This window comes from Apus apus, chromosome 6, assembly GCF_020740795.1.
Source record: "Apus apus isolate bApuApu2 chromosome 6, bApuApu2.pri.cur, whole genome shotgun sequence".
NCBI lineage: Eukaryota > Metazoa > Chordata > Aves > Apodiformes > Apodidae > Apus > Apus apus.
In genome coordinates, this window is record NC_067287.1 from 28,322,315 (window position 1) to 28,344,270 (window position 21,956).

The following is a 21,956-nucleotide window of genomic DNA, read 5'->3' on the forward strand; positions in this document are numbered from 1 at the left end:
CGGCCCTCTGTTCCGAATATGCGTAGGCCTTTTTGGGGCTACGGGTTTTATGCTGTTATTAGGACAGACAAAACAGCTTTATTAGCCCCATTTGCCTTTCAGGGTTAAGAGACCATTTTCAGCGACTGATTACAGAGTTGGGGTAAGCGTGGGCATCTGTTTGGGGGGAAGTTTATACAGATGTAAGCGCTTACTTTGTTCATAGCTTGTTCTATCGCTCTGAGTTCGTTCATAGGGTAATACTGTACAGATGTGTGAAAGTTGTGTAATCTTAAGTAAATGTCAAGTAATGTCCCTGTAAGTTGGGTGTTGTGATTCTCTTCGTATAAAAGCCAGCAACGTTCATGCAGCAACTTACCCTGAGGTGCTAGTATAGTAGCTGGAGCTGCTCTTTTAAATGCCTAAAATCTAAAATTCTGGACTATTTTATCTGCTGAAATAGACAAGCTTCCATATGTGGTGAAATTAGACATGCAATATATAACTCCACCTCAGTGGATTTCAAAGCATTTACTAAATGGGGAGCACATGTTTTGTGCTTCTAAAAATACAGCAGTGGAAGCACAGTACTCTGGGATAACATGCTGTTGTGAAAGAGTCCCACTGTCTTTTGAACTACAAGCAAAATGGGAGGCAGAAAGCAATCACCCACCTTAGATTTTGGTCAGGTACCAAGTGACTGCTCTTTGTTCTGAAAAAAATACCTGAATTCATACTGAAATGGTACGGTCAGCCTCTCACTTGGATATCAATCATTCAAGGGGGATCACAGTATCCCTGATACTAAGACAGCACTGCATCTGTGCTGGTTCAGAAGGAAACCAGCTATCTGCTGTGGATCAGTATGTACCTTTTCTTCTTGGATCTATTCCATACAAACATGTAAAGACTTGTGTGAGCTGATAGGAGAGATTTAAGGAAATGGTATGACTGCACGCTTACGAAAGAAAAATATTGAAAAAATAAAAAAAGGTTGAATGAATGACTTAGCAATTTAACACAACCATTACCTAAACAACTAATATACTTTTTTTGTTTATTTACTCCACTTTTTCCTTAATTTACTAATTTGTATATGATTATGAAACAGCTTTCACATTTTTATAGGCAGCATTTATTAGTTGTATGCAAGTTTTTTTAATTCTTCCCCTTTGTTTTTAAGTTGGAAGTGTACATTGTCTTCATTGATAGGTTCTCATGTAAACTGGAACTGTGGATCAGTATAAATGTAGAATATACCAGTAAGATTACATGTAATTGAGAAGAGATGGTCCTATATATTTCCATTTGGATGTAATTTCTGACTTGGACTTCTCTCTATATGCTTTGGTAACAAGTTTGATCTGTTTAATTTCATAGATTCTCCTAGTTAGTAAAACAAACAAAAACTTTTAAGAGTTTATGCCTCCTAAAATATTATGAGCTTGTCTACTGTACTATATATTTCAGAATCAGACTTGGTATGATCAGGCTGAGGGCATTCCATCTTTATGTATAAATGGTGTCACTTGTTTCATTTTTTACGGTGTTGGTGTTGCTGTTAATTATTTTTAAAAAGGCTAAGTCACTAAGGGAAGAGACTATTTTCAAGAAGTTTTCTTCTTCATTAGAACAATGGTAAAAAGATTATCTGACTTCCAGATTTTCAGATTTCTATCTGGCCTACAACTGAGGACATAGAAAGCATCTGTGAAATCAGTTTTCTGTCATACATGTAAAACAGTTTGGATGAATCCCTGAATGTTTTGAGACAGATGATGAAATCAGCAAACTTAATTGGAAGAGAAGCATGGGTTCTGACTACTTCTATAATCCCTGAGGCAAACACTCCTAACTTCAGTTAGCTGCATATAGAAAATACACTTGCATTGATGTAAAAAGTCTGTTTAATAAATGCTGAACTGGCAAAGATCTAATTACAGGATAGAAGCTCATAGTATGAGAGCTCAATAAAGAAGATTTTTGTAGGAAGGTTTTCAGGAGTGATTTCAAGGCAGGTTAACAAAACAATGTACACAGTTATTGTCTGCTATTTAAACTGCAGCTGCCTAACATTGTGAGAACAGTTATGCTCTGAAAATGGAATTTCAGAGACATCTGAAATTTAATCTACAATGTGTAGTCATTATTGTATTGCAACAATTTAGCTGCTCTAACTTCTGTGTAACATACAGATTTTAAATTCAACTAACTTTGTACTCTTCAAAGATCTACTTGGAGAAGTCCCGTGGGCTCAGACTCTAGAAGGTAGGGAGGCCCCAAGAACGCTGGTTTATATTCAAACATCATTTCCTCCAAGCTCAAGATGGGTGCATTCCTTTGAGCAAAAAATCAGATAGAGGAGGAGGGAGACCTACTTGCATGAGCAAGGAGCTGCTGAAAAAAGTAAGAAGTTCACAGTTTGTAGAAGGGACTTGTCAGTTGGGAGAACTATAGGAATGTTGTCAGGGTATGTAGGAAGGTCAAAGCCTTCTTAGAACTAAACCTGGCTAAGGACATAAAAGAGAACAAGTAGGGTTTCTTCAAATACATTAGTGGTAAAAGGAAGGATAGGGAAGATGTGGGCCCACTGCTGAATGAGGTAGAAGCCCTAGTAACAGAGGATGCAGAGAAGGCAGAGTTACTGAATACCTTATTTGCTTCGGTCTTTGCTCCTATGACCAGCCTTTGTGAATCTCAGACTCTGGAAGTTAAGAGAGAAATCCTGGAGGAAGAAAGACTCTCCACTGGTTGATGAAGATTGGGTTAGAGATCATTTGGGAAAACTGAACATATGGAAATCCATGGGCCCTCATGGGATGCACTCACAATGCTGAGAGAGCTGGGTGATATTGCTCCACCACTTTATGTTATTTTTGAAAGATCATGGAAACCAGAAGAGGTGTGCCTGAGGACTGGAGGAAAGCCAGTGCCACTCCAGCCTTCAAAAAGGGCAAGACAGATGATCCAGGGAACTCAGACCAGTCAGCCTCATCTCCATCCCTGGAAAGCAGCTCATTCTGGTCATCTCTAAGCACATGGAAGAGAGGAAAACTATCAGTAGTAGCCAGCATGGATTCACCAAGGGGAAATAATGTTTGACTAAACTGATAGCCTTCTATGATGTTGTGACTGAATGGGTAGATGCAGGGAGACCAGTGGATGTAGTCTACCTTGACCTTAGCAAGGCTTTTGACACCATCTCCCACAACATCCTCGTGAGCAAGCTCAGGAAGTGTGGGGTCAAAGAGTGGACAGTGAGAATTGGCTAAACAATAGAGCCCAGAGGGTGGTGTCCCATGGTGCAGAGTCCAGCTGGAGAGCTGTAACTAGTGGAGTTCCCCAGGGATCAGTGCTGGGTCCAGTCCTGTTCAACATCTTCATCAACAACTTGGATGAGGAGACCAAGTGTATCCTCACCAGGTTTGTTAATGATACAAATCTGGGAGGCTTGGCTGATTCACTGGGAGGCTGTGTGGCCATTCAGCAAGATTTGGAGAGACAGGACAGCTGGGCAAAGAGGAACCTAATGAGGTCCAACAAGAATAAGTGTAGAGCCCTGCACCTGGGGAGGAATAACACCATGCACCAGTACAGATTAGGAGCTGACCTGCTAGAAAGCAGCTCTGTGGAGAAGGACCTTGGAGTCCTGGTGGACAACAAAGTATCCATGAGACAGCAATGTGCCCTTGTGGCCAAGAAGGCCAGTGGTATCCTGGGGTGCATTAAGAAGAACCCATACTGCATGTAATGCTAGCTCTGTTAATTGTTTTTCTGAACAGCCATCTAAAACTCAGTTACATTAAGAAATTTTGTCTTTGCCCCAGATAGAAAACAAGCAGTGAATACCAGCCTTTGAAAATGTGTATTCTGGGTAGGACTGCCTAAGGGACAACATAGAAATATTCTGTGCAACAGACCTTAGGTTCTTTATTTGTTTTTCAGGGAATTATGCAACTCGATGGGGATGCCTTAGAAAGAATTGGGGAAGAAAAGCTTAGTAAAACAAATGTTTGCCCTATGAACAGTGCTTTGAGCAATGTCATACAGAGATGACAGTTTCCACTGAACAATGCAGCTGCACTCCCACAATAACAGATGTTATTTATTTCGTTTAAAAATAAAGCTCTGTTATCATCTGACTGAGAAAAGTTGTATGTGAATATATACATTATGAGATTTTAGTAATGTTTTGGTATGACCTTCATGTTTTTTGTAAACCAGCAATTTGACATGATTACTTCAACTTTTCAGTTTCTTCACCATGGAAGTACACTAGGTAATCTTCTAGTGGCATTTACAGTTTGTCACTTGTTAGTCCAGTTTCGCTTTTATGTTTATCTGTTGCTTGAGTTGCAAAATGATGGTATGCCCTCCTTAGCTTATGTTACTAATCTAATGGCATTACAAAATTTACAAAAGGACGCTCAGCCAATTCTAATCCCTTGCACTGCAGAGGACATATACTGCCAGCAGGCCCTTTTCTATTCTAGTCCTCACTCCAGGCATTCTTAAAGCACCCCAGAAGTTGTTGGATAATTTAAGGAAATTTCAAATAAATTATTAAGAGGCTAAGTGTAAAAATAAGTAAATAAATCTGTTCTACTGCAAATTTACAACTTAACACACCAGGACAAAGAAATAAGCAATTGCTCTTTCTCTTTTTGCTTCACCTTAAACTCAAGTATATTGGGAGTCATATTAGGGTAAGTATAGCTATTGCAGAGTGAAACATTCAACTTAGTAAGTGTGGCAGCAATGTAATTTTTAATTTTTGGATATTACACAGGAGGTTGTTTTGGTGCATGTTGTCTGCCAAATTAAATAACTTTGATAGAATGAAGTGTAAGCTTTGGTATTTTAATATCACTTGAGGCAGTTTTGAGTGCTTTCTAAAACTTTTAAGGTCATGAGTCTTTTTATATAGAGACCTAAGTGTGAATATTAACAAATATTTTTAAGAAATACATTAGCACTTGCTAGCAAATAATCATTATTAAGCCTGTAATTAATGCAGTACAATTCTCTTGAAAACACTTTCTTGATTTCATTTAATAGAACGTGGTGGGGCTTGGAAGAGCTGGGCTGATAGTTGCCCCTGTTCTTTAAAGGGTGGTACAGCAAACCCAAGAGTGTATGTATCTCTTGTTTGTTGTTTTTTTTTCCCTCAGGTTGAGCTCAGGTAAGTCGCTCGCTATGTTTATTGATCCTTCCACAAAAGCGTAGTAAAATCAAAAAAACGTTGTTTTTCCTGGTAGAGACTTTAATATGCATATTATAAGTACAGAGTGAGCAGAAGGTTTATGTCTGTTTCAGCTTAGTAATTAGTTGCCATATTGGATCTTCAGTGATGGCCTCCATTCTTCTTTGGAGGAAACAGTGTATATTCGATGCCAAGAGCTACGACGAAAGCTGCAAATCCCCACTTGAGTCCCCTAGTAAAGACTTCTGTTAAGGTGACAGGTTTTGCAAAGCCACCCATATATCTCCAGGCTTCATTACTAGAAAAAAGCATTAAATCAAAACAATAAAACAAGATCAGTGGAGCCACTGTGACAAACATTAACAGAAACATCTTTTCAGAAAAAAAAAGATGGAAGGTATTTCAACTAGATAAACGTTGAGACCAACATTTCTGTCATTTAAGTAATAGGAGTTGCCACAAGTTCATGATAATTAACTGTAACCCTTTATGCATATAATTTGAGATACAATACCAGCAAACATCATCATTCTAGAACAGTATTGCCTCCCTGAACTCATGTAGTTGTCATCTTCATTTTTTACTCTGAAACAAAATCAGAACCCACCAGCACATGCAGTAACTACAAAGGCTAGTCACTGCATTATACAGTTTCCCTTAAAAGGTAGTTTTTCCAGCCACAGAAGATCCATCCTAGTGTGGAGGCACTTTGTGTTTTACAGTATGGCATGTAACCATGCTACAGTCAGAAAGCCTACTAAAACTGATTTTAAAAAAAGCTGAGAAGATTGTGTTTACCTAAAAAGCTACAGAATATTTACAAACCTCACACTGTTTTGCCTTACTGTTTTCATCCTACATTGTTACTGAAAAGCTAGTCACTGCTATAACTTGACTACAGGTATTTATGAGTAGCACAGCCAGTGTAATCTACAGAGATGAAGACTGTTAGTCTCTTCTAAGGACTTAAAATCCTTGAGAAAAGGACTAAATCCCCACATTTGCACAGAAATGAGCAATAAAAAATAAAAAAACCATCTTTTCAGTAGAAGATACAGGTTTTTTAAACAAGACCGTGAAGTGTTTATGTTCACAGATAATCACCTTATGCAAATGGTTTCTGTGACTCAGGATGAAGGCATGCTAGCATGGAAGAGTATCTTCCAGATGCTAGTATAGGATACAAATTGATAAAGACTTAGGTTTCCAAATATGACATCTTTCACACAGCTCATTCTGTATTGAGTATCTACGTTAATGTGCATTTGCTACAAAGGTGGAAAGCTGATCCCCTGTTTAAAGGAACTTGATATACCAAAGAGGGGAACCCGAGAGAGGGTTATTTTTTCAAGAGTTTTAGTGCAACATCTTAATAATTCAATCTTCTTCCAGATTACTGAAGCAAAAAACTTTCTATTTTAATTTCTCCTTTTTATGTAAGGTTGGCATGATACTTCTACTTGTCCTATGGACTGAAAAATTATTTTACATAAAATTTGAAAAGTTCATGAGGAATCATCTCATGTTTTAAGATTTTGACTTTGTTCCTTATTTCAACTTCTCACATAATGGGCTTGATCCTCTTCTTTTACCAGAGAAGCATTAATTGTTTTTATCTAGGAGGGGCAACAAATATTACAGAAGCACTTTTTCAGTTTGCTGTTTTGCAACATTCAGAACTTGGAAGTGTGTGACTAAAGTCAGGTTAATTTACACTCAATTTATGGTATTAAACTGGGTCCATTTTTAAATGAGAATAAGCTTATTGCTTGCTGAAAACAATGTTGTCTTATGCAAAGGAAAAAAAAATGCTAATGCTGCATGCACTCCACCGAACTAGAGGCAACATAAATGTGACACATGCCTGGAAAGTTCATTGGTAACCAATAATCCTAAGGACTCCTAACTCAAGCAGTTCTTATCAAAACTACATTTTACTCAATGCTTACAGCCTTAAGCTGTTTCAAAGGAAGGGAAAAAGTGCTGTCAGTCCCAAACCCCTCCACAGGTTAACAGTGTGCAACAACAACTTTTTAACAGATTACCTCTCTGCTCTAACATTTTTCTTGTAGCGATTTGAAGTAAAGCCTTTTGTATGACAACTCTTCGAGTAGTTTGCTCATGCAGCTTTTCCTTTACAGAAGAACTGGACTACACAGCACAAGACCTCTAGCATTTTTATTCCTCAAGATTAAAGAGTACTTGAGCAAAGTATTAGATAATTCATGATGTGGGACAAGTATGTTAAGCCCTGCTTTAGCAGCTGCCTAAATGACCCAGAACTGCTCTAGCTAAAAGAGAGGTATTCATTGTAGAGTGGGACAACTTAAGGAGGTAAAAATTTGATCCTCCACTATGTCATTCACTGCTTAGGAAAACAAAATGCACAGTGAATCAAATTCCACATTGTAATTTCCAAATAAAGGCCTCCTGTTGTATATGAGGAATGCTATTCCTCTTCTGAATGTCAATGTAAGTTCCATCAACTTCAGCAAGACCTGAGCAGTCTCTTTACTGAGAAGGGGTAGGCTTACTCAGGCGTGCAAGACCTAATAATGCTTATGTGTTTTGGTGGATAAGGTATTGGTGATTGTGCCCAATGTGAATTGTGATGAAACATCACAAAGTGCAAGGTTACCTTGCAAAATGTGGAGACTGGTCAAGGTGATAGAAGGCATGACCTCCATGCAAAAATGTAAATAAAGGCTTAACTGAAATTCTGACTGATATAATCTAAATGCATTGTCACTATTTTTACTAGGGAAAGAATAGTCTGCAGTTACAAGGTCCAGTTGGTGCTACATGACAACATATAAAAATTATTGTTGAGCCTCTTGCACTTACCGAGCCCATGGATCCCTCAGACCCCGTTTGGCCAGCCTTTCCTGGACCTTCTCTAGTGGAGTACCCTCTACCTTCCATATCCTGTAGTCAGGGAGTTCCATTTTGCCATGGCCGTGGCCATGTTCATTTCCATGCCCCATACCTACAAGAAAAGATTTGAGTTTTATTTCTCAGAAAGTATCACTTATTTTTACACACTTGAAAAGAACAATACCCTGTACAGGGAAAACAGGGAGGTTACAAGAAGTATTCCAAAGCAAATACCACTGTATGTGAAGCACCTACTGCACTGTACACAGCACTGTAGAACAAAATCCTAAGAGAATAATACTGCGTTTCAGAAGCTGGTGATTAAGTATAGTGAGGCAAACTGGGCAGATTTGAGTGTTACTGTGTTGTAAGTCAGCGCCGCTATGTTAATCAAGTAGCTGTGTATATTTTCTGTGCCAGGAAAACAATTGTTTCCAATGGCTATAAATGCACTTCAGCAACACCAGGGCCCACCAACTTGCAGGATTTCCAGAGTACATCAAAAAGCTCAAGAGTTCAGTTTTGAAATTTCCAATTTAGGTATGGCAGAGCTATCATCACCAAGTGCTGAAGAAAAACAAAGACTTGGCTCTTTAGCCCCTTTTAAGTGGTCTCCAATTCAGTCAAACATAACTGGTGATAAACAGGTACAAGACAGAATTTCACAAGGCTGCTAAATTTATGATTTAGATAAAGCTTTGAGAGAACTATGAAAATATAAAGGTTCTCACTAAAAACAGTGATCAAGGCAGATGAGAAGGTGAACATTTTCAGTGAGATCATGAAGGACATAAAGAATATAACAATGACTTTGAAGTCTCTAAGCACCTGAGACTTCTTTGAGCCAGGATTTTCCATTTTAACACTTATTTGATAGCAAAAAACACATGTAATGTCTTTATTTTTTAGAATTGACTGGAATGCAATGGTGCCAAGGACACAGCTTTGAATTCTGTAACTTAAAGATCTCAAGGTGTGGAGGCAAGTAAGAATTCTCCTCCAGAAGGGAATATGAAGAAGAGGTCTATTGCTGTCATTACCGGGAAAGCTCTCCCAGAATTAAAACACAGCCAACCCCCGCCACTGAACTCCAAGACCTCCTACAAATATTCACCTTCCTCCCAGGATAGGGTTTATACGCACACACGCCAGTCAGCGGGGTGCACTGCAGCCAGAACGGGCAAAAGGAGAGCGGAAAGGCCGCCCCGAGACGGGGCAGCAGGACCCTCACGGCCTCAGCGCTAGTCTGGGCGGTGTCCGGCTAACGGCGCGCCTGGAGGGGCCACGGCGGCTGCGCCGCGCCGCGCCAGCTGAGGGGCACAGCCCAGAGCAACAGACACTTTCGACACCCCCTCCCCTCTCCTCCCAGTCCCACGCACAGACACGTCCAGGGTGGGCAGCCACCCAGACAGGTCCCCGGACCCGTCTCCCGCCAACAGGCCTTCAGTACTTGCCCCCTTCCTGACTCTCCTTCAAGACGCAGACGCCTCCCGGAAGCGGAAGTGTGCGACAGGGCCCGCCACTACAGGAAGCGCAGCCAGCCACAAGGGTTCCGGGCAGCTTCCGTTCCGGTTTCTCCCGTGTCTTGGCGAAGCCAGCAAGGCCGCTGCCCAGCCCTCTGCTGCCGGCTGACCTCCCGCCGGGCTGTAACGAGGCAGGTCCCGCACGCGGAGCGGCAGCCCCCGATCTCTGGCGGAGGAGCCGGGCCGGGGGTAGGAGGGAGACACGGAGGATAAAGCGGCCAATCAGTGCAGGGCTTGTTGGGAGCAGGAGCGGCCCAATGGGTGGGTGTGTTGCTGCGCTGCGGGGCTGGCAGCGGCTGGAGGTGGCCGCGGAGGAGAAGGGGGTGAGGGGGCGGCGGTAGCAGTGCCCAGTCCCGGAGGCGTTGCACGGCGGGGGCGGGCGGGACCTGGCCCTGCCGCGCGGATCCCTCCCGCTCCCTCCTCCTCGCGGCTTGGTCGTTGCGCGCCCAGCGCTGCCGGGTGCGCGAGCAGGGACGGAAGCCCGCAGGGTCCGCGCGTGCGGGGCCGCGAGCCGCTGTCCCGTCCCCCTCCCTCCCTCCCCGCCGCCGCTGCCCGCCGGGGCGCGGGGCGCTGCTCGGCCTTCCCTCCCGCCCGCGGCCCCCGGGCCCCCAGGCGGGGCGGGCTGCGGCCCCGCGCCCGGCCCTGAGGGCAGCCCCGAGCCCGGCCGCCCGCGGCGGAGAGCGGAGGAGCGGCCGCGGGGCCCGGGGCGGTGCTCTCTGGGGCCTGCCGTGGGGTTCACCTCCTCGGGGGAAGGAGCTGTGGGGAAAGAGGTGGTGCTGGCAAGTGGTCGTGGCTTAAAAGAGCTTCGCTGTTTGTTCCCGTAGGAGAAGTGGGGAAACATCTGAAACCCTGGAACTGCACTGAAAGGTAAGTTAAAGTTAAGAATTCTCGTGACAGCTGCTTCTTGAGTGAGGTAGTTGCTCGGTTCCATTGAGTACCTGTCTCTGGGGAGCTCAGCGTCTTGCATGCCGTGGCTTTCTAGTTATGAAATGTTGATTAGGTTACTATCTGGATAATTAAAATATTTTTTATGTTCCTCAAGGCTGAGTGCATAGTCCCCTTCTTTTGAAAAGAAACAGGTAGATGTTAACTACTCAGTCAGTGGCTTATAAAGGCTTTAAATCATTCCTCACTTGTAGATTATATGATAATCCTGTTTCTTTATAGCAGAATACAGACTCCCTTATGACAATTTCTGATACTCTTAAAACAATCAGAATAAACAGTGGTTTATAGCATGATGCTGGCAGAATTTTAGGACAGATTGTAGTGGTTTTGTTGAGGGGGTTTTTGGTTGTTTTTTTAATATCTTGATGTAAAGATGCTTCTGGGTTTCAGGGTTTTTTTTTGTAGGGATATTGAGAATGCATGAGAAGAGTTCCAGGAGAAATGCCTTGTTATTAACAGTGAAACCGTTCTAAATAGAATGCCATCTGTTTAATCCAGACTGCTGCTGTCTGGTTTCAGCATTGAATGTTTTTCACTGTAAGATAAAGTCTGCAAGATTCAGAGCAGTCTCTTTGCAGTTGCTGTGTCAGGATGAGAGGAGACACATTTGTTTTTCTGTAATGTATGTGGGGTGGAATTGCAGGAGAACTCTTTATTTGTTAGATATCTGGGAATTAAATCTCGATCTGGGAGACAATTAAGTTCTGCCAGATAGCCATGAAGTATTTCTTGCTTCTTATTGTGGCTGAAAGTTAATGAGTATGTGTTCAAAATCTGGTTTTGCTGAGGAATGTTGATTATTTTCCTCAGGAAATTTTTTTCAGTGGCCCATAGACATGTTAGATATGTTGGTTTTATTTTTTGAAGGAAAAATATGAAGTCCTGGTTTTGTTTGTTTTCTTTTGGTGATTTTGTTTTGTTCATGGTGTTTGGAAGCATGGCTTGACTTTTTTATTTGCTTTTTTTAAATGCATGAAGCCATGCTTTACTGATATTGCTCAGTCTACCAACATGAATGTTGAGTTCTAATCACAGAATATTGACTATGTAACCTAGTGTGGACAAACAGAATCATAGCAGAGGAACGCACTTAGCAAGATTAATCTTCAAATACGCTGTTGCTTTCAAGGTTTAACAAGGTTTTGGGTTGCTGTTTTACCCCACCCAAGTAAATAAAAACGCTTGATAGGAAAAACTGTGTGCAGCTGATAAATTCACTCCCTTATAACATTGCTTAGTGTTTTGCTTCCTACATTTTCTTTGCTTTCATCACAGATTGTACTCTTTCTTTTCAAAATAACACTGCAAATATGAGGGATTTGATGTTTTTGGAATATAGGAAGCTTTTTTGAAACTGTATTTTCACTAAATAAGTGAGTCTGCATAATTTCAAGGAGGTTTACTGTCTTGCTACAACCTGTTTTGAGAAGGAAACTTCACCATAATTACAGTTACAGTCTGAAGAAATGAATACTATGCACAGGGAATGAACATAAATAGAAGACATTTTCATCTTGTGTAGAAAACTCTGGATGTCCTTTAGGAAGGGAAGGTCATTGGGACTCCATGTACAAATAATCAGTATTCTTTCTGTTGTTTATTCAGTTGCTTTTTCATAATAGTTATGGTCATGATAATTACTGAAAAGATGAAGTATTCTATGATATGTTAGCATGTATCTAGCCATGTAAGTTGGGATTTGCTGGGATTCCTGCTACTGTTGCTAGGTTAGAGGTAGGTGGCAGGATTTTCTTGAATAGCTTTCAAAAGCCCATGTTTCTAGAAAATTGTATTGATATGTGTTCTGGATTAACAGATTGTGAGATTCATTATGGGTACTGCTTTTCACTGCATGTACGTATATTCTTTCTAGCACTGAACTGGATTTAGTGGTATGCTCTTCATTATTGTTATCTGGGGTAGAGACTTGTGTGACTGACAGAAACCTAAAGTGTTTTCAGTTTTGAGATGACAAAAAAGGGTTGTAGTGTTGTGGTGGTGGTCAGTGGGATTTTTGCTTTTTAGATTATTTTAGCTCAATAACTTAATACATATGAAAACTATTTAAATACTACATCAGTTTGTTTTCTTTTTTCGTGAAATTGCAGGTTACTTTCTCCAACTTTGTATTAGTAATTTATAAGTCATTTGAAACCATTTGTCTTTTGAATAAAACGGTCAATCCTGCTTTAGTTACAGTATCAATGGAAAAGATCTTTCTTTAGTCCGCCTTGGTTTCTTCAGATGTTGTTTTTTTGTTTTTGTTTTTTTTAAAAAGACTTTAAAAGGTGGGGAAGAAAGTTATCCTCTCAGGCAGCATTAAAGAGGTAAATATTATATGGATAGTATCACAGTCTCAAGCCACTGTTTTGCCTCTCTTTTGGAGAAGTGATGTGCTGGAGGAATAGTCTTAGTTTCTTTCTGTTTTTTGTTTGACAACCCAACGAGCATTTTTCAGAGGAACAGCCATACTGGGCTAATCTGCTATTCTCTCTTGAAGCCTCAAGCCCTGGGATCCTGGTATGTGACAGGACCATTGTTTCAAGTCCTGTTTGTCTCCCATGGCTAAACAGTATTTGACAGCAGGTGCTTTATTGTCAAATTCTTTTCTAGGCAAGCATATAGGGTTACTCCTTAGGTCAGATCTCCCTGTCTCTCCCTGGCAATGATGTTTTTTATGGATTTTTATTCCATGGATATACTTAATTTGTAAAAATTTTTGAGCTGGTGTATCGTTTTGCATCTACCATGTCTTCTGGCAATAAGCAAAGCACTTCATGTGTTGTGTGAATAAGTCGTTCCTCTCTTCTGTTTTGAACCTGTTACCTGAGAACTTCATGTGATAATTCCTGTTCTGTATGAGCAGGGGCAGAACTGTTTGGCTCTTTCCCAAGAATTTTGATACAAGTTTCAAATCTTTAAAGATCAAGGTAATGTGTTAGCTCAAACACTTGTCTGGGCAGGAAAAATTATTTCAGATGCCATTGATTTTCTTTGTGCTTGTTCCCTTATGTTAAGGTATGAACTACTATCAGGAAGTGAGGCTGGAGGCTTCCCCAGCTGACTCCTGGTGAAGGACACCTCTGCCATAGGAATGATCACGTAAGAAGTAGTCCGGTGACTCCTTGCAGGGGAGATTGAGCTGAGCAGAGACAGTCATCAATAGTACAGGCTGACTTGCTACTTCAGTTGGTTATTTACATTTCCAAATAGAATCATAGTGAGAAGAAATTATTGTCTTATTTAATGCTGTTTTCTGTAGTGCTTCCTTTTCACTTATTTGCTTGTAGTAGATAAAATTTCATGCAGTGAAATTGTGTTGAAGGAAATAAAACCTTTTGAGTTGTGTAAATTGTTCAGACATTTAATGTAGGCTGTAAAGGTAACTATAAAATAGCGATTATACTTCAAGAAGGATTTGCAGTGTCAGGTGTTATCCAAATGATCTGTTATTTTTTTTTCCTGGACCTTTGTTTTTGTTGTCTTCTTTAGCAGAAGTAGAGATTCTTCAAAAACTGAATTTAAGGATGGCTGAGGTTCAAAGGGACCTCTGGTGATGATGTAGTTCAATGCCTTTGCTCAAAGTAGGGTAACCTAGGGCACGTTTAGGACATAGCCCAGCTGGATTTTGAATATCTCTAAAGACATACTCCATAACCTTGATGGATAACTTGGTTTGGTGTTTAAACTCATGCTAAATAAGTTTCTTCTTATGTTTAAGTGGAATTTCTTATATTTCAATATGTGTCCAAATAGCTGCAGAGCTTTCTTGAGATTAAGAAAGTATTCTGAAATGGTGCTTATATTTCTAACTGTTGATAAAATAGCAAGCTGGTTGAATTTGCTTGGATAATTCATGCTTTGAATAATAAGACAAATAATTTAAAATGTCCTCTCTTTTTTTTTTTTTATGAACTTTAATTACAGGATGGTTTTATGGGAGTGACTCAGTTGGTCTCCATTTTCATATAGAATTCTGACTCTAGTTTCTAAACTTGAAATACAAGGTCAAGAAGCAGAAGGGCACTTCTGATTAAATAAAATACAGTTATCTAGTAAAACCCTACTGTAAAACAAAATTCTTTATTGCCAGCAGTACCACAGGGACTGGGTAGAATGATATACAGTTTGCAAACTGTTCCAACACGTGCTGCAAATTAACAATAATAGTAGAAATTTTGTATTGTAAGGAAAATAGCTGCATGGCTATTAGTAATTCTTCTGTTAGAGTTACATTTTTTTCTGTCAAATATAATGAATTTGGCCACAGATATTTTTTTTATATTGTTTTCCTTAGGACCAAAGAAGAGAAAAATAGTGTGCTACAGATGTTTACTGTGTGATATTTATATTAATTTATAGTGTTTTATGGCCATGGAACATACTTGTCTAACAAACCATGTAGCTACCTTTGAACTAATCTGCATCTTTTAACGCCACTGTAAAATAACTTGGACCTTGTGTACCCTGATGAAGGATTAGGCAGAATGTCACAGCAGTGTCACCAGGAGATATTTTTTCTTCTGAAATCCTGTGTTTTTCATACTATGGATTCTATTAGAAAATATTTAGATTCTTATGGTTGTCTGCTTCAATAGATATTTTATTAGTAATCACAATTCTTACTATGTTTTTGTTTTACTTACTGTGATACTTCAGAAAACTGAAATGGTTAGGCTTTCTGTATTGGTGTCTGCATTATGTATGGTTTATGAGTTATTTAAATAGTTATACATTACTGTTCCTCTGAATTATATTTAAGTGTAATGTATGACATGGACATTTGTGCAGGCTGCATGACTAGTTTGCTGATTCATACAGGGCAATGTTGCTATTTCTGGGATTTTTCCCTATTTCCACTCCCTATGTTTAGTAGTTTGTGGATTTTAAAATGTAATTGTATTTAGGGTCTTCCTACCCTCTTCTGCCCTGCCTTGCCCCATATTTGGGCTGGGTGAATTAATTCTTCATCTATCTGGAAAGACAACAAGAAGGTTTAAAAGAATGATCTTATTTTTCATGGCCATTCAGCTGAGAAGATAATGAGGTGAAATACGTGGAAAATATGCTTGTGCTTTTTCCTTCTTGGCTTAGTTTATTTCCTTTTTCTTCAGATAGGTTGGTTGTTTCTGAGAGTTCTGGTGTTTGTTTCTTCTTTCTATCTCCTGATCTTTCCTGCTTTGTCTTTTCTGTCTCCTTTAGGTTTGAGAATATCTTGAGCTTTAGGAGAGGCTGGAGAGCAGCCACTCAGCATTTCTGCCTCTGTTCTGATTTAAAATAGGGCCACAAGGTGGGAAACGTGATTTAGAAAAAATGTTGAAGATGCTCATAGTAGTTATTCAAGCAACTTTCCTAAATATCCTAAGCACAAGATTGTTCAGATACAGAATCACAGGATGTTAGGGGTTGGAAGGGACCGCTGGAGATCACAGAGTCCAACCCCGTTACCAGAGAAGAACCACCACAGAATCTAGGGCAGGTCACTCAGAAACACATCCAGATGGGGCTTGAAAGTTTCCAGAGAAGGAGACTCCACAACCTCTCTGGGCAGCCTTTTCCAGTGCTCCGTAGCCCTTAGAGTAAAGAAGTTCTTCCTAAGGTTGAGGTGGAACTTCCTGTGTTCCAGTTTGCATCCGTTGCCCCTTGTCCTGTCACAGGGCACTGAAAAGAGATTGGCCGAGGCCTCCTTCTTGACATCCACCCTTCAGATATTTGTAAACATGAATACGATCCCCGCTCAGTTTTCTCCAGACTAAATAGCCCCAGGTCTCTCAGCCTTTCCTCCTAAGACAGGTGTTCCAGTCCCTTGATCATCCTTGTAGCCTGCTGTTGGTCTCTCTCAAGTAAATCCCTGTCCCTCTTGAACTGGAGAGCCCAGACTGGACACAATACTGCAGGTGGGATCTCAGTAGGGCAGAGTAGAGGGGGAGAAGAACCTTCCTTGACCTGGTGGCTACACTCTTCTTAATGCACCCCAGGATACCACTGGCCTTCTTGGCCACAAGGGCACATTGCTGTCTCATGGATACTTTGTTGTCCACCAGGACTCCAAGGTCCTTCTCCACAGAGCTGCTTTCTAGCAGGTCAGCTCCTGATCTGTACTGGTGCATGGTGTTATTCCTCCCCAGGTGCAGGGCTCTACACTTATTCTTGTTGGACCTCATTAGGTTCCTCTTTGCCCAGCTGTCCTGTCTCTCCAAATCTTGCTGAATGGCCACACAGCCTCCCAGTGAATCAGCCAAGCCTCCCAGATTTGTATCATTAGCAAACCTGGTGAGGATACACTTGGTCTCCTCATCCAAGTTGTTGATGAAGATGTTGAACAGGACTGGACCCAGCACTGATCCCTGGGGAACTCCACTAGTTACAGCTCTCCAGCTGGACTCTGCACCATGGCACACCACCCTCTGGGCTCTATTGTTTAGCCAATTCTCACTGTCCACTCTTTGACCCCACACTTCCTGAGCTTGCTCACGAGGATGTTGTGGGAGATGGTGTCAAAAGCCTTGCTAAGGTCAAGGTAGACTACATCCACTGGTCTCCCTGCATCTACCCATTCAGTCACAACATTGTAGAAGGCTGTTATTGTCTTGTGGTCTTCCTTGTGGTGCATGTGGGCATAAGCTTGGCAGATTTTGTTTTAGAAATAGCTTAAGTTAGCTTGTCACTGTAAATTTTAATATTATATTTCCTACATATGAAATCACATTAGCTGGATTTTAATTTTTTTATAAGCATGAACTTTGTTAAGATCTGACCTATTGTGACCAGTGTGCCATATGTGTAAACTACACTGGTAATTCCAGTGCTTTAGACAATGTGGTAGCAACATCATGATGGCAGAACAAGGTGGGGGGAGTCAATAACCTTGTAGCTGAGACATGTTTCAGAAGGTAGGAGGCTTTTTTGTAAACTAAGTTATGGAGGGGGTGGAGTGAGCAATTTGTCAAGCATCCTAGTCCATGCCATCAGAGTACGGCAATGAAGAAGTATCTGTGTGTTCAACTTCATTACACTAGGTTAGGAGCAAGCTTTTTTTAAAAATCTTTCATGCATCTGCATATGGCTGTTGTCTCTTGATAAGTGTGGGTACTTGATAAGTATCAATTGATAAGTGCGGATACTTGCTATCCAGATTTTGCAGATGAAAATTCTTTATACTTCTGGCACAGTTGAAGTCAATCCTAAGGTTTATATTTACTTTTGTGAAATTAAGGTTAGAGTGTAAATTTCCTGACTTCTGTTGTAAGCATGTAGCTTTGCTAAATATACAAAACTGTATTTTAGTAGACAAAATTAATGCTTGTGTTTGTAGTTAGAACTCCGTCTTGATAGCACAAGCCTTTCTTTATACAACACTAGTATAAAAGTAGGAGGGGGTTCTTATTAAAAGCAGTAGGATAGAGATGGTTGGTTAAAGTCCATCTACTTTAGTGAAATTACACAAGAAGTGATTGACAAGATGCTTAAGTAATAATAATGTGCCCTTTTACATAGAAATGTAAGGCATGCTGATGAAGGATTTATTCTAGCAAAGGCTTGTGTTTCTCTGTGTAATAGTGGAGAACTTTCCATTGTTTGTTGTTTTTTTTAAGATGTTCATTTGAGCCGGAACAGCATAGAGACCTGAGCTCAATGTGGGCACAGAGGAGGGTAAGAAGGGTTTAGATGTGAAATGGATGAATGACTAGTTCTTTATGTGCATGGATTTTTTATTTTTTTTAAGCTGCTTGTTTCTTGTTCTTAGCATAGAATAGACCTTAGACAGAATTGCTGAGCTTCCAAAGCTGCTTCTAGATTGTTAATAGTGTGTATCAAATTCTATTTGATAATTGTATAACTGACAAAGGTTGATACCTGGTGGTCTTCAATGTTGCATCTGTGAAATAGTTTAAAATAGTAGCATCCTTGAGTTTCTGGAATTACCAAACCACATTTGTGGTGATTTCTTGGGAAGATCGCTGTTTTTGTCAGCTTTCACATCAGCCATTCTAATAGCTTAATTCATGTTGACAAACTGCAGCAGATTGCAGCGCAAATCTTGCCATGTCAGAATAGCAGGAGCTTCATGAAAATCTCGTAAACAGTGACGTGTTGCCTATGGAAATATAAATTGGGATGGGAATCCTGAGCTAGAGGCTAAGTTGAATGAGAGTGGAAAAGAAATACCTAAAATGCTAAACTAATTTAAGCTTAGCAGTCATAAGCTGTATTTCTGTGCTGTTTATTTCCACAGATGTTCTGTGACAGCAACCCTTCCTTTAAATCCTGTCACATGCATTTCATGATTCTCCAGTGAATAGGATGGCTAGTAGCAAGGTACTACCTCTTCTGTTTGCTTAGGTCTGTGCTCTGCCTCCCAAGACTTGTTTCATGTGATGTCACTCTTCAGCTTTGTCTTCACCCAGGTTACTGCAAACACCAGGTTAGTCTGAGAAGCCTCTATTTATCTGTGGAATAAGATAACTTCCTGGCTCTCTTTTTTGTTTGTCTGGGGGAGAAGAGGACAACATTTACTTTGCTTTTGTACTTTCTATACAGGTTAAATCCTTTCAGATAGCTATATATCTACTGTAGTTTTTAGCAGTTAATTTTTACAGTTTACAGTTACATGGCAAAACTGAAACCACTGCACTAATTTCCCTTTTTAATTGAAATTACACAGGTTAGCATTTTATGTTTAGTTGTTAACTTGGCAAGGTAGCCCAAATTTAAAATGTGAATTTTTTAGGAAAATAGTTGTAGATGCTCTAATAATGTATATATATTGCTATGGAATTTAACTTTGTAATGTTACCTGTTTTTTTCTAGCTACTTCAATATTTAAATTGAGTAAAACTCATTCTGCTTAGACAAAAAAAATAAATGTGCAACTGTAGGATTTAACTTTTGTTGTGCACAAAGTCCTAATGGGGTTAAGGTCTGCAAATGGATTCTAGACTGAGTTAGGGGTCAGTAGCCAGTTAGTACTGATGTAATTATGTAAGTATAGTGCTGATTGTCAAAAGGTGGGGTTTTTGTAGTCTTCTTTAAATGGTGATGTATAATTTACCATATCTTTGAAGGTTATTTTTTTTTCCTCTGTGACCTTATTCTCAGACTTAGAGGTATTGCTTTGTGCCAAAGACAGAACAGTGGGCTTGATGTAGGAATAGTAGAAGGAAGTTCAAGGGAACTTAAGCAAAGAGGAGGGTTCCTCTAGATGTTAATTTCATCTAATAAATTATGATTTGATGTATGCTGTAGAAAGATGTAAAATTATCTGTTGGTTAGTGGGAGAGTGGGGCTGCTGTGTTGTGTTTTTTTGTGTGGTTTTTTTTGGCAGCTGCTAGGAAGGGGCTTCTTCAGCACTGGTGCTTGTAATTTTACTGAAACAGTTTGTAGGAGCTTCACCACATTTGGCTGGTGGTGATGTGTGTGTGATGGTCAACTTCTCTCTACTGATGAAATCCCATGATTGTAACCTACCATGGACTGTATTTGATAGCTTATTTTGATAATAAATGTTTGATCTTGAGAGAGAGGAGGGAACAGATCTTAAATGGACAATATAATGCTAATTTGGAAACCTTAATCACCATTTAAAGTTTTCAGCTTTATAAAATTTTGACATATTTCAAATTCATATTCCAGTGGGTAGATTTTGATAGACAAAATATTTTTCCTGAATGTACTGGCTCTATGCAAAAATTCAGTAATACTTATGTTATATTATTGCTATTTCTATGAACTACTAGGGCATGCTGTTTTAATACTGAGTGTTGACTTTGAATAGGTTATGATGATTATCTCTGTGAATATAAATTTTATAGCTTGCTGAAGTGCATAAATTCTGCAAATGCATTGCGTCTGTAGAAAATGAGAAGGCTTTTATTAGCATTTACTTTTTTGTTGCAGGATAATGTTTGGAGTTACTGTCTTATTTTTTAATTTAATTACAAAAATGAAACAACTGATTAGGAAACAAAATCATGAAAATATGGATACAAACATCTCAATAGGCCAGTTGGATAGCTGGAAGATAAGACAAAAAGCATGAGGATTTTCCTCTTGCTACCCCCAAGTATGAAATTCCTGCTGCTCACTGATAAGTAATAATTGCATAATCATCTTAACTTGCAAATCTGCACATATTTGCACATACCACGGTGTTAGGTCTGGATTTGTATTTTGTTCAGAACTGTTTTCTCACATACTTAAGTTGTCACATGTGAACTGTGTGAGTTGTTTTTTGTTTGTTTTGTCTTTATACCTGGGCAACCCTACTTTTCGGGAAGTTACTCAGTGCTCTCTCTGCAGGTCCACTCTCTGCTTTCTAATAACCTTAGTATTTCTAAACCTTTTGTAGATAAGTTGCCCTTGAAAGACTGCTTGTATTTGTGAAGCACACTGTATGAAGGGTGTTAGATGTGTATGTTCCATATGCAAAAAAATGTTTAACAATTTCAGGTGTCTGATACTTGAACTTTGGTCAATGCTGCTCTTTCTTATCAGTATAGTTGCATAAGGAGACAGAAGAGTGAGACTTTGAACAGGCTTTTTAATTAAACTTGGGCTTTGATTAAATTGTTTTTATTATGTATTTGAAAGGAATGAGCTGTATTTGCTGTATTGCCAGTATCATTAATAAAAAAAAAGTATATAGATGGACAGTGTGACATAACTGTAAAAGAGTAAGGAAAGGATATTTAGTATAGTTCATGTGGATGTATTTCAGGTTCAAGTAGTTGTAATATATAGAATTTGTTGAAGAAAATTATTGTTGCAAAAAGCAGCAGTATAACTCTTTGACATGTTTGCATATAAGGCTATCTGTGGTCTTTTTCCAAAGGTACATTTATTCGGAAGACTTGAGGGAAGGTAGAACGCTGTTTTACCAACTGCTATTGAAGTTTTGGGCTTCTTTAGAAGGAAAACTATTTAGTGTTGCAAACAGAATCCTGGAGTTTCTTTGTGTATGGGTGAGGTTATGTAAAAATGACTGAAGTTTAGAACATTGAGTGCTTGTTGAGAATTTCGGCTGTTGTTTTTTCAAGTGCAAGAAAATACGTTTGAAGACATAGAACGTTTTAACATTGACCGTGTATAAATAAATTCCATTCCTCCCTCTGCACTGAAAAACTGGAGGAAGGATGCCCATGAAGCTAGCTGCATGGGTTTTCAGTGCTGCCTGTTAAGTCTCTAATTTTTGTAATCCTGAAAAACTGTGACTGTACTTTAGGGCAATATTTGACAAAAATCTTTAACATTTGTTGAGGCTGTGAGTAGATAATATGCATGAAAGTAACAGTATGCATTTAATACCTTCTTCGTTCTCTTTTTCTACAGTCTGATGGGGGGGAATAGGGCTATGAATTTCAGTTGAAGTTACCTGCTGAAGGTCCTTTTTTTTTTTTTTTTTAATACAGATGTATAGCTTAGATAAATGA

At 39.7% G+C, this 21,956-nt stretch overlaps 2 protein-coding genes across 9 annotated transcripts in view; one reads left to right on the plus strand and one right to left on the minus strand.

Moving 5' to 3' along the window:
• Positions 1 to 5,221: 5,221 nt before the first annotated feature.
• Positions 5,222 to 9,642, minus strand: NDUFB3 (NADH:ubiquinone oxidoreductase subunit B3). 4 transcript variants are annotated; one of them, XM_051623672.1, is made up of 3 exons: positions 9,511 to 9,642; positions 8,027 to 8,168; positions 5,222 to 5,480 (listed from the first exon to the last, which is right to left on the minus strand). In XM_051623672.1, the coding sequence occupies exons 2-3, from the start codon at positions 8,164 to 8,166 to the stop codon at positions 5,324 to 5,326; spliced, it is 297 nt and encodes a 98-aa protein (XP_051479632.1). In that variant the 5' UTR covers positions 8,167 to 8,168; positions 9,511 to 9,642; the 3' UTR covers positions 5,222 to 5,323. The 4 variants fall into 4 exon arrangements, with proteins under 4 accessions (XP_051479632.1, XP_051479636.1, XP_051479633.1 ...); XM_051623676.1 differs by having other exon boundaries at positions 9,498 to 9,587; XM_051623673.1 differs by having other exon boundaries at positions 9,436 to 9,535.
• A 170-nt stretch (positions 9,643 to 9,812) lies between these two features.
• The window catches only part of HYCC2 (hyccin PI4KA lipid kinase complex subunit 2), a 61,197-nt gene continuing 49,053 nt past the window's right edge, over positions 9,813 to 21,956 (plus strand). Inside the window, exons 1-3 of one of the 5 annotated variants that reach the window (XM_051623627.1) lie at positions 9,813 to 9,902; positions 10,404 to 10,446; positions 13,546 to 13,629. The gene's annotated coding sequence lies outside the window, so the exon portion shown is untranslated. Of the gene's footprint in view, positions 9,903 to 10,205; positions 10,447 to 13,545; positions 13,630 to 18,899; positions 18,953 to 21,956 lie in introns of those variants that run through there. The other 4 variants (XM_051623625.1, XM_051623628.1, XM_051623629.1 and 1 more) reach the window with 4 other exon arrangements.